Source organism: Oppia nitens, unplaced genomic scaffold (assembly GCF_028296485.1).
Source record: "Oppia nitens isolate AA-2021 unplaced genomic scaffold, nextdenovo-longstitch-racon4-pilon3 scaffold4_pilon_pilon_pilon, whole genome shotgun sequence".
Lineage (NCBI taxonomy): Eukaryota > Metazoa > Arthropoda > Arachnida > Sarcoptiformes > Oppiidae > Oppia > Oppia nitens.
Genome location: NW_026533232.1, coordinates 7,379,526 through 7,396,773, shown reverse-complemented (window position 1 = coordinate 7,396,773; position 17,248 = coordinate 7,379,526). Strand labels below are relative to the sequence as shown.

Genomic DNA, 17,248 nt, shown 5'->3' with positions numbered 1-17,248 from the left:
TCATTTATTTAACATTTTATATTTAAACGCAAATTATTTATAATATTAGTGACAATTGATATTAAATTAAAGTTTGTAATTAAAAAATAAGAAAAAATAGTGAAATAAATAATAAATTGTAAATATTTTGGAAACATGTGTTTGCATTGAATAATCGGTCCCTTATTTGACACAAAATAAACAAATTGTTTTGCATTGAAATTTCCAACTGTTTTGCCGACACTTATTGTCAACACATTTGTGGCCATAAATATGGAGGACGAAGACTTGGAGGAAATGAAATTTTTAAGAGGTTTGTCATTAATTGATGTCATCAACAATTGAATGACAGCTAATTTGATTTGACATATCTTATAGATAAATACAAGTTGATGGCCGCCAGAGAAGAGCGACAAGTAGTCGGGTATAAGTTTGACATGAATTCAAAACATAAGAGGGAACAGTCGGTACCAAAAGGACTGACTGTGTCGACAGTGGACAAGAGTGATGACGGACACGACCAACAAGACTCTGAAATGGCAAAAGTCATGGGATTTGCAACCTTTGGGCGCAACAAGAGTTTGAAGAAAAATGAGACAAAAACTGCCCGAAAGTTTGATATCGAAACATTGATGTCTGAAAGACCTATTACTAACAAATGGAAACCATTGGGACAGTCGGATGATAACATTGATGAACAAACAAATGTGACAAATGATAATCAAATTAAAGCCTCGACCAGTGATGAGAGTAAAGCTGTAACGGAAATAATTGTACAAAAAGAGACAAAATTGACTCAAGAAGATGATTCAGATTCTGATTTGATTGGACCACCACTACCACCGGGATTCTCATTAGACTCGATAAACAAAGAAGAGAATAATGAAGATAATGATGACGAAGATGATGACGAAGAAGATGACGATGAAGATTATGAAGGAGAGTCCGGCGATAGATACCATGTTTTACCTATAAGTCATGAGATTGAACTGACTCACGGAACTAAATCTGTTATATCATTAGCTTTGGATCCAAATGGTTCTCGACTTGTGTCCGGAAGTGTCGATTATGAGATGAAATTTTGGGACTTTCAGGGAATGGATTCATCGTTGCAATCGTTTCGGTCGACCACTCCATGCGAATGTCATCCCATTAAGAATCTAGAGTTTTCCGCTAATGGAGACGTGATTCTTGTTATATCTGGTGCTTGTATTGCAAAAATTGTAGACAGAGATGGATTCGTGAAGAATGAAACACTTAAAGGCGATCAATATATAACAGACATGAATCACACCAAAGGACACATAGCAATGCTTAATTCAGGTGTTTGGCATCCAAGAGATAGACAAGAGTTTGCCACGTGTTCTAATGACGGCACGTGTAGATTGTGGGACATTGAGAACATCAAAAATCAGAAAACAGTTATTAAAGCGCGTTCTTCGGGAGGACTCAGAGCTATTCCAAATACTTGTCGATACACAAGAAATGCCGATTTGATATCTGTTGGTTGTAATGATGGAAGCATTCAGATGTGGGACACCAGAAGAAGTTTCATCAATACTAGTGCTTTAGTTCGTGATTCACATTTAAAAGGATCTGAAATTAGTTGTATTCAGTTCTCATACGATGGCAATGGTTTGCTTAGTCGAGGAACAGATGACACATTAAAATTATGGGACATGAAGATGCTGAAGAAGCCTATAATTGTGATCAACGAACTCTATAATCGCTTTTCAATGACTGACTGTTTCTTTTCTCCGGACGACAAGCTTTTAGTTACAGGTGTTTCCTGTCGTAAGGGCGAAGACTACGGACGTCTCATGTTTTATTCACGCGACACGTCTGAGTTAAGTCACGAAATAACAGTCAATAAGGGGGCAGTTATACGGTCGGCCTGGCACCCGAAACTTAATCAATTGGTTGTCGGCTCATCTAACGGTTCTATTAAAGTATATTACGATACAAATAGATCAGAAAGAGGCGCCAAATTATGTGTTGTCAAACATAGACGTAAATATAAAGAAAGTTTTGAAAATATTGATCAACAAATCATTGCCCGTAAGTTTGCATTTAGTATTTAAATATGATTTGTAGTGAAATTACATTATATATAATAATAATTAAAAATGTCTTTTACAGCACATTCTTTGCCATTATTTAAAACCGAACGAAGAAAACCAAAACGACTTCAGGAGCTTAAGGATCGGAAAAATCCGTTAAAATCACATCGACCTGAGCTACCAGTAATGGGTCCGGGACAGGGAGGACGAATAGCTTCCGCGGGCAATACGTTTGCTTCATTTATTGCCCGAAATTTGGGCGTAAAAAATAAAATCGATGATAGTATTGATGCACGAGAAGCCATTTTACGTCACGCGAAAGAGGCTGCAGAAAACCCATATTGGGTATCACCGGCCTATACGGCCACTCAACCCAAACCTGTGTTCGCCAACGAAACTAAAGACGAAGATGAAGACGACGAACCATCAGCTAAAAGACCACATATTCCTGTATAATGTCATTCATTTATTATTTATTAAATAAAACTTATTATTATTATCAATATTACGGTAAATAAAATCATAATTCATAGCTTGAAAATTAAAATGCAATTTTCATAACTGATATTGTATTATATTTTACGAATATTATATATTTTTATATCTCTATATTAGTATTTATTTACTGTTAGTTTTAGACAAAGCACTTCAATACTTTAATTTGAATAAATATAATCAAACATGAAGTCGATATTACATTACTTGGATTTATTTTATTTTAGAAAAAAAAAGATTTTTAAATATTATCGATAATGTTTACAATTTGTAAATTGTTTCTCAAAATAGTCGAAGTATTTTAAAGAATTAAAAAAAATTATAAGAAGCATCAAACATACATTTATTCACATTTTATATAATTAATTTAATTTTTATTTACATACAAAAAAATTTATATAATAAAAAATAATTATAAAAATAAAACTTACTTTTTTAAAAAAATAATAGGAATTTCTTATTGAATATAAACTTATAAAAAATGTGAGTTCAATGACATATAATATACTATTATATATATATATTTATAAGTTCGTTTAAATAACAAATAGTGTGACAATTATTGTATTTCAACAGTGATGTATTGGATCAGTTGAATAATGATTATCGCGTTTATGGATCATTTCACTACCATTTCTCCAATCTATTAAATTAATAAACACTTATATAAGTTTTTATATTAAAAATATTTATTTATATGAATTCAGTAAAATTTGATAATCATATAGAAAATAAAATAATTCACATATATTTTTTAATATAATAAATACAATTATAGTAATAACATGCAGTTAACAAATAATTTGTATTCTTATTATGTTAAAAGCACATTTTAATTATAATAATTAATTATTAATTTTTATTAAAAAATTGAATATAATGTAATAGTTACAATTTATATTTTTGCTCAAATTTTACTTTATTTGTGCATTTTATTCAATATATATATATATATATATATAAATAATTTTTTACAAACACGTCTATGAATCGATTAAATGCCAAAAATACTAATAAATTTAGTCTAACATTAAAAATTATTTATCGAAATATTTTTTATATACAATATATTATGATGTGTTGTCAGCAATGAATTTATTGAATGATTTGCTTACTGAAGTGGCATTTTTATTATTATTATTATTTTTTAAAAATAAGTTAAAACTAATTTAAAATCATATGTGATTACATACATTACAATACATTTAAACATTCTGTCAAATTATTAAAAAAGTAATATATGAAAATTTAAAATATTTTTACTAAAAAAGATTTTTAAAATCACACATATTATTATAATGTACACATATTTTTAAAATTTAAAATATTCTGAATATTATATATATATCATTAATCTAATATATATAATTTTATATTAACTAAATAGATTATTATTATACTAGTATAATATAATTTTCACATTTATGAGATTCAATAATTTAACAAATGTTTTGTAATATATTTTTAAATAATGACAACAAATATTCAATTGCTTTGGGCCTAAGTTTATTGTAAGCAATTATTTATAAGCAAAAATTGGATAAAAACAACAAACAAATTGATAACATTTTGATGTCATCACTGGTGTCCGGTTCGTGCTATTTATCGTTTATTATTTGTCTTTAAGTCATTAGACCACTAATATCTCCAATCATTAATACCAAACAAATATAATTTAGTTATCTTTCTATATAATAATTATAACTTATATGTTTCAAAAACAGTCATAAAACTCAGATTGTTGTTTGTATACTAAATTTATGTGAGTTTTTTTTCGCTATCGTTAAGTAATCATTTATATAATCAAATAAAGCTTATTTTATAGTCAGTTATTGTATTTATTATATATTTATAGATTCAAGTATTATTTTATCTCATAATAAATACATATTGCTAGTGGCTGTCAATAATACATATACAGTACTTTAATAACTTATACTAAAAATATCATTTAAATACTATTTTGATATATAATAAACATATATATATTGACTTATTGAAAGACAGAGCTTATCTCATAACAAAACAAAAAAAGATTGAGATTTTATCGCATCACTAAAAATATATATATGTTTAAGACATATGAAAGTGAAAAAGCATTGAAAAAGAAGTGGTAAAGCATTGATGAAAATGTCGAAAACATGTGAACTAAATGACAAAATGCATTGACTGTAAAAAAGCAATAATACATATATTTTCACACATTTTTGTATTGTTGGCTATAACGGGAAAGTGGTATGAAATCAGAGATAATGTCACCATTTGCTTGTTTTTTGTTTATATTGATCGATGAGTTATTGTTTGAATCGTTGGCCTTATTATCAGACAAACACTGAGACATTTCTGTACGGCTTAGGTTTGACTTCAATTTACTGTTGAACCTAATGTGAGAGTACGATGAGGTCGAGCCCACAAACTTACCCAATCTATTGGATGTCCTCTGTTTGACAAAACATTTCATGAATGTATCTTTAAAGGCCTGACGAAACTTTACAGACATTATAGAGTATAGGACTGTCATTAATTGGGTTAACAGTTTGTGCCATATATTTGATGAATATGTTTGCATATATAAAATAAATATATTCTGTTAGTTTTTTATACAATAATTTTAAAAAAAAATTAAAATCAATTAAATTTCAATTAAATACTGACTGGGATTAATGGTTGCACTTAAATAGTATGTAACGCCACTTATATACGATAGTATTGAATGAAATATTATTTCAGATTGTGTTGGATTTTTCACATATATAGCCATTAATCTAAAATTAATTGATTGTAAATTTTTAGCCCGTCATTCACTAATTAAGTAAATTTTTAATAATGTAAATAATGATAAATTTTGCTATTATTCATTAGATACAAAAAGTATATAGTCTAAGCATTTTGAATAATTAGTGATATATTGATATAAATATAAATAATTATAAATTCTTGTAATTAATAAACAATGTCTAATAAAACGTATCTATTAATTATTTAACATTAAATATATTAAATAGATTTTATATATTATTTATTTTTAAATGTCTAAAAATATTAATCACTATCAATATATCATTATATTTAAAAACTAAATGTTTTACAGTTTATTTGTATAATTTATATTTAATTATTATGTCTAATAATTATTTAAATAATACAATAATAATTAGAATAAATAAAAAAGAATCTAAAATAATAAAATAGTAGAAAATAATTGCTTAAAAATAATTAGTCTAATTAATTGTTAATAAATTTAAATTATTTAAAATCATTATATAATTTATACAAACCTTTGTGCGTGAAAGGGAGCGAAACACACGAAAAATGCGACCACAACTGCAACTATAGACACAAAAATATTTATTAAATAATATCTAAATAAAATATTAATTTAATTGTATTGATTATTAAATGCTTTTACTGTTATTATTGTATAATTCAATTTGCAAAATTAATTTTTTTAAAATGATAATTAATAAATAGATATAAAATAAATTCAACTCATTTTAATTGATTGAATTTTCAATTTTCAAACATAATATCTTATATAATAATTATATAAGATTATAAAATGTATAATTTAAAAATATAATTAATATATATATGATATGTATAAATTAATTATCATTTTTGTTATTTATACATTTTTATAAATTTTTGTTAGCAAATATCAATACATGAAAAACAATATGTATTACAATTAAATGAAAATTAAAAGAACAGAATTAAAAAGTTAGAAACAAATGCAATATTAATTAATGCAAAAATCATATGACTTTTTTATCAATATTTTAAATAAAATACTACAATAATATTACTACTATAGTAACTGATATTTTATTATAAGTTATTTTTTATTATAAATTGAAATGACTAACTGTTTAAATGTTTAATATTAATTAATACATTTTATTATCAAGAAAAGTGATTTCCATTTACATCAATTTGTCTTACATTAAACAACACAATGAATATGAATTTAATTTATAATATTGAAGTATTTAAAGATTAGTTTAAAACAAATTATTGAAATTTAATTGATTTATGAAAGATAAAAATAGTGATACTAATAATAATATGAAGATTTTAATATAGAATATTGTTGTAAATGTTATAAATTATTTTCTACAATTCAATATCCCTAATATTTATAGTAAATTAAATACATAAAAAAGTTTATAAGGAAAAATTACCTAAAAAACTAATAAATAATGATTTTATTAATGAAACAACAAATTATTTTAATAATAAAGTTAACATTATTATAATAAATATAATAATGTAAAAGTCTATTTTAAATATAAATATATTTGTAAATATTTTATTACATATTTCAGTCATAAAAATACACATTTTGGAAACACTATTAATAAATAATAATAATAAATTATTTATATTGCATTTGTTAAGTTAAGTAATTTATAATTATTTAAATGACCTCATGTATTTTTTATAGTTAATTACATTAAATTAATTTTATTTAAATTAAAATTAATTGTGTTTGTAATTGTAGTACTAGTTTAGTCTAAAACAAAGTTATAACAAAATGATGGCTCATTTTTATCACAACAATGGTCTAAATTACTGCAATATTCTCTACAACTAATGGTTTGTTATAACGAGATAAATGTCTGGTCATAACAGTATAGAAGAGATCTGATACACAACTCTATAGTCTAATGTCATTAAATGGTTAAATAATAAGTGATTCAAACAAAAATTGAGTAAATTTTAGCATTGATAGTGAATGCATTGGATGTGATATTTCCTCTATTAAACAGAGAATAAAATATAAAAACAAACAAACAAACTATAAACTGTATATTATATCAAAATAAAAACTCATTTTTTGAAGCCTTATAGCAGTCAGAGTCACACTCTCTCTCTCTCTCACACAGACACACACACACACACACACACACACACACACACACACATACATACACACACACACATACACACACATACACACACACACACACATACACACACATACACACACATACACACACATACACACACACACTCACTCACTCACTCACTCACTCACTCACTCACTCACACACTTTTTCTTTTATGGGCTAATGAGTCGTATATTAAGCACATGTCATCGATAAAACTTTGAGATCAGCTTTTGAATACACTATCAATACTTCATCATTTGATAATATCATATAATGTTTTATTGTTTATAACATTATATTCATTAAAGTTGTTTTAAAAACCCTATAAGTGACTAAATATAATAATAAATAATATAGACGACGACAACAAATGTTGAAAGTAATACAATATTAATATTTTATTTTTAATTTTTCAACTTTTAATTAAAAATAATGCATTAATTAACTTTTAGTTATTGTTTATATTTAGCTAAAATTAACAAAATTAAACAATGTTATTTCTAACACAATCTAATAAGCTTTTTAAATAACAATAAATTGTATACATTATTAATATAATATTTACTCTATATTAAGAATATTAATTTAGTCATTAAAAAATAGTAAATAAGATTTATAAAAATGATTATTAAACTATCTCATAATTAATTATTTGTGATTTTTATATTTTGTGTCAATAAATTATTGAATATTTAACATTTAAATGGTTGCTCATTAAATTAGAAATGACTTATTTATATATAGGTTTTTATGAGACAATAAAAATTAATTATATGTATATATTTTAGTTTACATTAAATATGTTTGAAATATATTTGATTTAATACGTGATCTTTTGGTTTATTTATTTTGTTATACAAATAGTCAATGTCTTTCATAGCAATTAATTGTTTAAATTGTATCTAATGTTATTAATTTATTATTGAAACAATTTTAAGTTCATAAATTCATATTTATTTCTATTGCGACAATTTGTAAACGATTTTTGATTATATCATTTATTATATGATTTGATGGGTAAACCCATAATATTTATAATAACATATATAATTAAATTATTCATTAGATTAAACATTTAAATTTGAGACTCAGGTTAACCTATTGTTTGCCGGATTCTCCGATAATAACATCGTTTATATGAGGAAATTATGTATGACTTTGAATAAAAAAAACTAAATGCAATTAATATTGAAATTTTATTATAGTAATTATCTTTTTAATATTAATAATATTACAAATAATAGTCTTTAGCACACTGTAACTGAATAATTAACAATACTAATTGAAACATGGTAAAGTTGAATGCTATTTATTAATGTTAAATCATTTATAAATCATTTTCAATTAATTATTTAAGATTTATTAAACTTTTAAAATAAAAGTTGATAATTTTTGTGTATAATTAGTAAACTACAAATATGTAATTGTAAATGTTTTAAGGAATTTCCAAAATTAAATGTATTTTATTATAATATAGTATTAATGTTTTGCAGTATTTTTATTATAATACTTATTATTAGTAAATAATTTTATTTAATTTTATTTCTAAATATATAATACATTATTTTGTTAATTTATTCAATTTGATTTTATTTATATATAATACTTTTTACCTAAAAATTATATATTTTATTATACAATATATTAATATTATATTGAATACATTGTACAGTTGGCCAAAAATTGAAATTTCTAAAAATATATATGTATTTTCAAGAAAGTTTAGATAAAAATCTATTAAATCCATTTATTAATTTAGTTTTTTCGACATTTGATATTATTATTAGAATTGTTGTTTATTATTAACTTACTAATTTAAAACTTAGAAAATAATCTTGGTAAATAAAAATATTACTACTATATTTATTACATTTTGTTACATATTTTAATTTTTATTAAAATTATTCAAAAACTTATATTTTGCATTATATTTTAGGATCTTAACTGTATAGTTGTTTACTGTATATAAATTTATTATATACTATATAATATAAATATATCAATAGACAATAATTGCTTTATATAGGAATCACATAGTAAAATAATAAACTAAAATTTCTATAAAATTTAATTTTGTTTAAATTTCCTTTTGGGATTTTATTAGAAATTTCTATATATATATAGTATTATTATTATATATACTCATTCTTTATTGTTCTGTAAATGTTATATAAATTCAATTACCGAAAATATAAATATGATAAAATTTATCAAAATTATTTATATTATGAAATCAAATTGTGGTCTATTATACCATATATTTTAATAATATTTTTTAAATAGCATAATTGACATAATTTTAGCGTTGAATCAATAATTAAACAAAACGTTAGTGAATGAGGGTTACAGTGAAAGTTCATAAAAATACAAATTAATTATTATTGAGTTCAAACAATATTCTCGTTAATACTGTATAGTAATACTGTATATATTTATTATAGTTATTATCTGAAATTATTATTATTCTATTGTTAATATCCAATCGATTTAAACTATTATATATTTATATGGATTAGTTATATATATATACAGTATATACGGTATATCTCTTGTTAACAGACAGTAAATTAGTTTCTAATCAAATAATTTAATTAATCCATTAATTTCATGTAAATAAACAACATTTAAATATATTATATGTCAGTAATGTTTAATTATCTGAAACTTGTTTATTAAAAACAATTTAATGAAGATTTGAAACAAGTTATTGAATATTATTATTACACTAAACAAATGTGATTAAATAAAATAATTGTTAAATTAAAATGTTTTATATAATGTAAATTAGTAATAAAAATAATCTTTATTTGTTATAAGTATTATATTTGACATTTAGATAATTATAAATATTTATTATTATTTTGTTGATAGGAAAATAACCAAAATATTTTATTTTATCAACTATTTCTAATTATAATTAATATATTCTAAATAAACTAATTTTACAGTAAATATTTATTTTTATTTTTTCAATTAATTTATAATGTAAACAACATTTAAAATTTGACTATTCATTAACAATCTTAAAAAATAAATTATATTCATGTAAATATATATTAATTATAATGTATTATATTTTTGTTAATTAAAATAAACTAAAATTTAGATATTTTTATAGACTAATAATATATATTTTTTGACAAACTAAATGTCAAATGTAAAACTGTAATTATTTGCTATATAAAGTTTTTAATTATTTAGTCTATAATTTGTCGTCAGATGTTATGTCGTTATTATTAAGATATAAATAATACTATTAAATATATCACATATAAAATATAATATATTAATTTATAGTAAACTATTTTATATCATTAGAATTTTTAATATTTTTAAAAAAAAAATAACTAAATATTCAAAAAAAAGTATGAAAGTTTATTTTAATTATTTTACTTTGTTTTGTTGTTAATCTTATAAATACAATTTATAATTTATGAAAAATACATCTATAAATTCAAAACTTGTAACTAATAAATCATTTATTCAATAAAACTTATTTTTTTATACCAATTGACATTAAATGCAATGATATTATATATAATATATTCTTAAGTATTAATAGATTTAAGAGTTATACGAATATATAACTGAGTTTGAATGCATTATTATATATTATTAAAAAAAATATTTTTATGAATATTGTTGACAAATAATATAAATTATTTTTATGACATATCTTTTCAATAAAAAATTTCAGCATTCATTAAAATTGAGTACAATTTTAAAGCAAAATACAGTATTAAATACTAGTCCTATTGTTTAAAGATATTAACTTAATGGTTTATGACAATAAAATAAAAAATATTTTATGAAATATAATTTTAGAAATTGTAATTTAGTGTAATTTAACTTAAATATTTTAAATGATAATCAATATCAACATAAATAAAAGTTTATTAAACATTTATTAAACTTAAATTAAATTAAAATAAAATTATTAATAATACTCACATTAATCTAAATATTAATATTCAATAGATAAAAATTCTAATGTATTAAATTAATTATATAATTAAAATTGTTTGTTTATATTTTATTTAAAAGTTGCAATAAATGTTATAAAACAATATTATAAAACAATTTTTAAATTATTTCTTAATGAAAAAATCGATATTAAGTTTTAATAAAATTTTAATGTTACTGTATTTAAATAATTATTATAAGTAAATTATTCAAAAATACTATATAATTTTCCTTAATAAAATACATTAAAAATTATTTAAATAAAATATATTGCTTAAAGTTTAATAGATTAATTAACATAAAAAATCTATTTATTAAAATTTTGTAAAAAACATTTTTATATAAATATAGGTTTTAAATATTATATTTCTTAGTATTTTACAAATAAAAAGTTATAAATATATTTATTATCTTTTATATATACTGTATATTTTCCAAAAGTTATGAAATATAAATTATAAAAAAATTAATGTTTTTAATTAATAGATATTTATACAAACTTAGCTAAATAATTGTAATTAATTTTCAAATGTACTCATTTAGCAAAACTGATAAGTTTCTAATTAATTCAATTTTAATTATGATATAAATATCTGTCAAAGTATTAATGAAAATTTTAATTTATAAATATTTGATATATATATATACAGTATTTATGACAGTTATTAGTATTCATTACTTTATTTTTTGCAAAATAAGTTTTTTTTATATATTAATATATATCATATAATGACTGCTTTTATTGTAAATTAACTAATATTAAAAACCACTAATTATTGCTATTTATTATTTTTGCTTTTTATTTGACATACTTGACACATATAATACATTGTTAATTATAAATATAGTGTACAACAAATTCATTAGGGGTTGCTCTTAGAAGGCGTCCATTTATTAACTTTAGAGAGGGTTTTCGGACGTATGTAATTTAATAAAATAAAATAGCTAATTTATTAACTATTGTTGATTCATATTTCTAAAAATTGAGGACGTATTATTTGAAAAACTTTTTATTTTTATAAAATAAATTTTTTTTTAATTTTTTTTCTTTAATAAAACAATCTAACAAAAAACGTTTATTGTGTTTCTATTATTAGTTTATTAACTGTTACATAATTCATTAGCAATAGCTAAAATTCATTAACAGTTTTATCATTTATTTTAATACTGTAATACATTTTTAGTAATAACATACGTATAAATTGAACCATTATAACTAAAGATGGGCAAATAGAAAGTTTCTAATAAATTTCCCTGAGAAAGTTTCTAGAAAATTTCTCATGAATAAATTTCTATAGAAATTTAACTTTATTGTTATAATATGGGATCCCCATATCTATAGTTATTGTAATACTATACAATGTTTTATACATTACTACACAAATGCTATATATTAAATAATAATTAGTTTTGTAAAATTGTATTCATCATTTTATTAGAGTAGTTTAACTGTAGTTTAATTAATTAAATTTTTACTTTAATTAATAATAATTAATACTAATAATAATATTTACGGTAATGTATTGTTATATGATAGAAAATATCGAGATAATAAAATTAACATGGGGATCCCATAGATAGGAATTTCTTTTAGAAACTCTCTAGAAATTTCTCTATTATTTTATAAATTTTTCTTTTTTGTCAACACTAATTATAACCATTATAGAATTAGTTAGAATTGAATAGTTAAATAATTAATATTTTTAATTAATTTAGATTTTTTAAAAATAAAAACTGTTTTTAAAAACCCTTTACTGTCACCACTCAATACTACTGTATATAATTTGAATATAATAATAATAAAACCTTAATATAGATATATTAGAAATGTTTGATTAAAAATTATAAATAAATGGATTTTCTATACTTTATTTTTGCTAAAAACTTAGTTTAACTTAAATATAATATTTTCTTACTACACGTTATATAAAGTGATATATAAATTATCTATAAGTAAACGTAATCTATAATATATGTGTTATAATATTTTTGACTTATAATTGTTTGATTATGATATAATTTATTTATTTATTCTAAGTATATGTTAAACTGTCAAAAATATAATATAATTAATATAATGAAATTATATTTTTTATAAGACTCAAAATATCTTATTTAATAGATTGTCATTTGAATGAGCGATTTGACGCCAAATTATAATTATTTTTGATTTGAATAAAAAATAATTTATCACATTTAATAAAAATTAACAAATAATCTGTCAAAAATCTATGACATGTTATTAATTTGTTTTTTAATTATGGATATAATGAAATTTGCTATAAATATAATAGTATATAATATTGTATATATTGAATATATTAAATAATCTTGATAATATATTTTAATGGTATTTAGTTTTTAAAAATTAGATTTAAATATGAAAACATTTCATATAATCACTATAATTAAAATGTAATAAAATTTAATATTTTTTAACATTTGAGTTAAAAAACTAAAAGATATCAACTATTAATAATAAGTAATTTATTTAAAAATAGAAAGCAATAAAAACTTTATATTATCCCAATTTTTCCGTTTCAATATTTTTTATATAATTTTTGTGACATTTATTTAGCATTAAATAATTTTCTACTTTAGGCTTTAAATAACTAGTCCACGACATGGGTCTTATCAATTTCAGTTAGAAATAAGGGTTACTATGAATGCCAATAATACAAAAATATAATAGAAGTTAACTTAAAGGACGTCTAGTATTAATTTTTAAAAAATAAATTTGTTCATATTTTTAAATAAAGTAAGTTTCATTGTATCAATAAAAATGTTAATATACTTTTTAATTAATTAATACTAATTAACATACAATATCAACATAGGTTCATGGCTAATCACTTGTAATTTATATTCTAAAGGTTGTCTATAAATTAGTTGTTAATTGAATAATTGATTTACTGATTATATGCATAAAAAAAGATTGGCAAAATGTGTTACAATAAAACAACAAAAAGATTTAACAAATTAAATATTATATAATATATTGGTGGGTGTATTTTAGTTGTTTTTATCATTATTATATGTTTTATACTGTATATAAATTATATAATATTGTATATACTATTTTTATTAATGTATTTATATAATAATAATACAGTAAGAAATAGTATTAATTCAATAAAATAGTAATTCAATATTAACGACAATAACGAAACTTGAACCCAAATGCCAACAAAAAAAAAGATTTAATGATTTGATGACTTACTTAACATTTTGATGACAGCTCTGCGTTGAGCCAAACTGTTTGTGCTATTGGATGAGCTCTTGTGCTCAATCGGTCTTTTAGAGGACTGGTATCTGGAATGTGTGGATCCATTGCGAACGGTTAGTTCGCATTCATTTTTAGAGTTACTCGTCATCTGTTTGTTTCTGACGGCTGCCGAGAATCTTAGTTTGAGACCAATTAACATATAAAGGACTGATATGATGGTCACTGGGATGACAAACACCAATAATGATGATATAGTAAACGTATGTTCATTAAGATAAGGTATAACTCTTTTTATAGAACAGGCGGCAGACTCTTGTATTACACCATCACTATTATAGTCGTAAACAATGCCGAACTGGTAAGCTATGGGAACGGCACATATGAGTCCAAGAAACCATATGATGATAATAAGTTTGACGGCTCGCGACAACTTCGACATTGTATGGGCTTTCAATGGATGACAAATAGCTACATATCTTTCTATAGTAAATGCTGTGATTGTCAGCACTGAAGAATTGGTCGACGCTTCCGATGTAAAGCCGCGTAACACACAAAACACTTCTCCCAAAGCATATGGATATCTGTGCCACAACTGGTAGATCTCTTGTGGTAAACCCAACACTAATAATAGTAAGTCAGATACGGCTAAACTAAATAGATAATAGTTGGTTGCCGTATGCATGTATCGATTACGTGAGATCACCAAACAGGTTATGATATTACCGATAACACCAGTGATCAGTATAAGCGCATACACTATAGTCATCGGTATAACTGTGGACAGCGGTTCTCTAATGGGACCTAAATCAAGACCATTGCCAACAATGTCTCCAGTGGTTGGCGTTTCAATCAGTGGTAACATAGATGAAGCAAATAAAACGTTGTCTGACATGACTTTTGATATAAAAGATAAATTTAAATCATTCTTTAAATTCATGACATGTTTCTTGAATTATTCATAATTTGTACGGAAATTATTACTCAAGTATTTTCATAATTATCAACTCATTCATCACAAAACAGGTATTAAAATCAAATAGTTTTTTACACCAAACTTATAGAAGCAGAATAATTAAGTATCAAAAACTTTTTTTGTATTTAAATTTATTATAAAATTATAAAAATAGTTATAAATCTACTGATAGAGACACACTTGACTATGAACTTGAAAAACAACTTTTAATTTCTTTTAATATTAAAGACAAACATTTATCTAACGAGTGATTGTCTTGTGTTAGCTAACTGTTCGCCGATTGTCATTAGGTTTATCCTCTATTGACGAGGAAAGTCGTCTAAAACCTTCAGTTCTCTCAGTCGCATATATTGAAATAATATGCAATGAAATTCAGTACAATAACACATTTTTCAGACAATATTTTTACTGAACCTAACAATAACTATAGCTTTAGTCATACAATGTTAGCTTTCAAGTGCTATAGAAAGCCATAACCAAACCGATACTGCGCTCAATGACTGACTGTCACCAAAAACTTACCGATAAAATTCATACTATAATAATAATAATAAAGTAATAGTAATAATAATAGTAATATAAAAAAATTATATTACTATTTAATGTCATTTTTAATGTCATTTTTAATGGGGTTAAAATTTATTCTAAAATTGCAAATTATTTTCCAAACTAAACATTATTTATTGTGAAATAAATTGTCGCTAATTATATATTTATTATATGTAAATAAAATTAATCGAAAACTCATATTCAAATTAATTTCATACATATGTTATTAATATATTTAAGTTTAATAAGAATATTAAATGATTAAATACAGTACTTTATGTTATAAAAGCTTATAGTTTTGTAATATTTTAATATTAAAAAATATTAATGATATTGCGAAAACTAAACATTTAAAATTTAATATATATAAATATTTCCCAAAATAATCATTATTATTTGCATATTATACAAATATACAATCTAATACTGTATAATAAAAATGCATCAATATTTTTATATTGAAATTATTATTACATCATATTATATTTAATAAAATTTAATAAAATATAAAATAATAATTACATATGAAATATATAATATGTATTTTTTGTTTAACTACTTTAAATAGCAAATAAAACACTAAATTAAATGATTATGTATTTTTAAATTATTATTTTAGAATATTCTAGTATTTACTAAATATAATGTTTAGATTGTTATTAACTTACTAATTGTTTATGGATTTACTTAACTATAAATTAAGGTTATTGAGATTAATATTAATATTATACAAAACAAAAAACATTTGTTAGAAATATTGAGAGAAAATTAATTTATTTCAAAATTACACAAAATTGAATTTAGTTTATTCTAGCAAATTTTATGTTAATACAGTATAAAACATTTATTAATATTGTTATTTTTTATTGATATACCAAATACAATATACAGTATATTTTATTAATACATGTATTATACAACTTGTATATAAAGTAAGTTATATGAATATTGTACAATAATACATCTAATGTATAAATCTAAAATTATATATAATATGGTAAAATAATAATTTACAACTTGAACCAATTGAAACCGCGATAATTTAATTTATTATTTTGTTTAATACTGTATAATAGACACATTTTTTTGTATAGAAATGGTATCTTTGACT

General features: G+C 21.7%; 2 protein-coding genes across 2 annotated transcripts; one reads left to right on the top strand and one right to left on the bottom strand.

The window, feature by feature from the left end:
* The first annotated feature begins 130 nt into the window (after positions 1 to 130).
* LOC128960576 (WD repeat-containing protein 70-like) lies at positions 131 to 2,527 on the top strand. The gene is made up of 3 exons (XM_054306694.1): positions 131 to 292; positions 358 to 2,037; positions 2,119 to 2,527. The coding sequence occupies exons 1-3, from the start codon at positions 253 to 255 to the stop codon at positions 2,493 to 2,495; spliced, it is 2,097 nt and encodes a 698-aa protein (XP_054162669.1). The 5' UTR covers positions 131 to 252; the 3' UTR covers positions 2,496 to 2,527.
* Positions 2,528 to 4,705: 2,178 nt separating this feature from the next.
* Positions 4,706 to 15,637, bottom strand: LOC128960585 (pyrokinin-1 receptor-like). Its single transcript, XM_054306705.1, has 4 exons — positions 14,610 to 15,637; positions 5,813 to 5,864; positions 5,190 to 5,299; positions 4,706 to 5,048 (listed from the first exon to the last, which is right to left on the bottom strand). Exons 1-4 carry the CDS (start codon positions 15,550 to 15,552, stop codon positions 4,732 to 4,734), a joined length of 1,422 nt encoding a protein of 473 aa, XP_054162680.1. The 5' UTR covers positions 15,553 to 15,637; the 3' UTR covers positions 4,706 to 4,731.
* Between the last annotated feature and the right edge of the window lie 1,611 nt (positions 15,638 to 17,248).

What these genes read in the sequence shown, in the direction of transcription:
- LOC128960576 (XM_054306694.1), top strand. Translation starts at nt 253, where the DNA reads ATGGAGGACGAAGACTTGGAGGAAATGAAATTTTTAAGAG. An exon ending in GGAAATGAAATTTTTAAGAG is followed by an intron (nt 293 to 357) that starts GTTTGTCATTAA and finishes CATATCTTATAG; the next exon opens with ATAAATACAAGTTGATGGCC. An exon ending in TGATCAACAAATCATTGCCC is followed by an intron (nt 2,038 to 2,118) that starts GTAAGTTTGCAT and finishes TGTCTTTTACAG; the next exon opens with CACATTCTTTGCCATTATTT.
- LOC128960585 (XM_054306705.1), bottom strand. Translation starts at nt 15,552, where the DNA reads ATGAATTTAAAGAATGATTTAAATTTATCTTTTATATCAAAAGTCATG. An exon ending in GCTCCCTTTCACGCACAAAG is followed by an intron (nt 5,300 to 5,812) that starts GTTTGTATAAAT and finishes AATTAATTTTAG; the next exon opens with ATTAATGGCTATATATGTGA. An exon ending in AAGTGCAACCATTAATCCCA is followed by an intron (nt 5,049 to 5,189) that starts GTCAGTATTTAA and finishes AATTAATGACAG; the next exon opens with TCCTATACTCTATAATGTCT.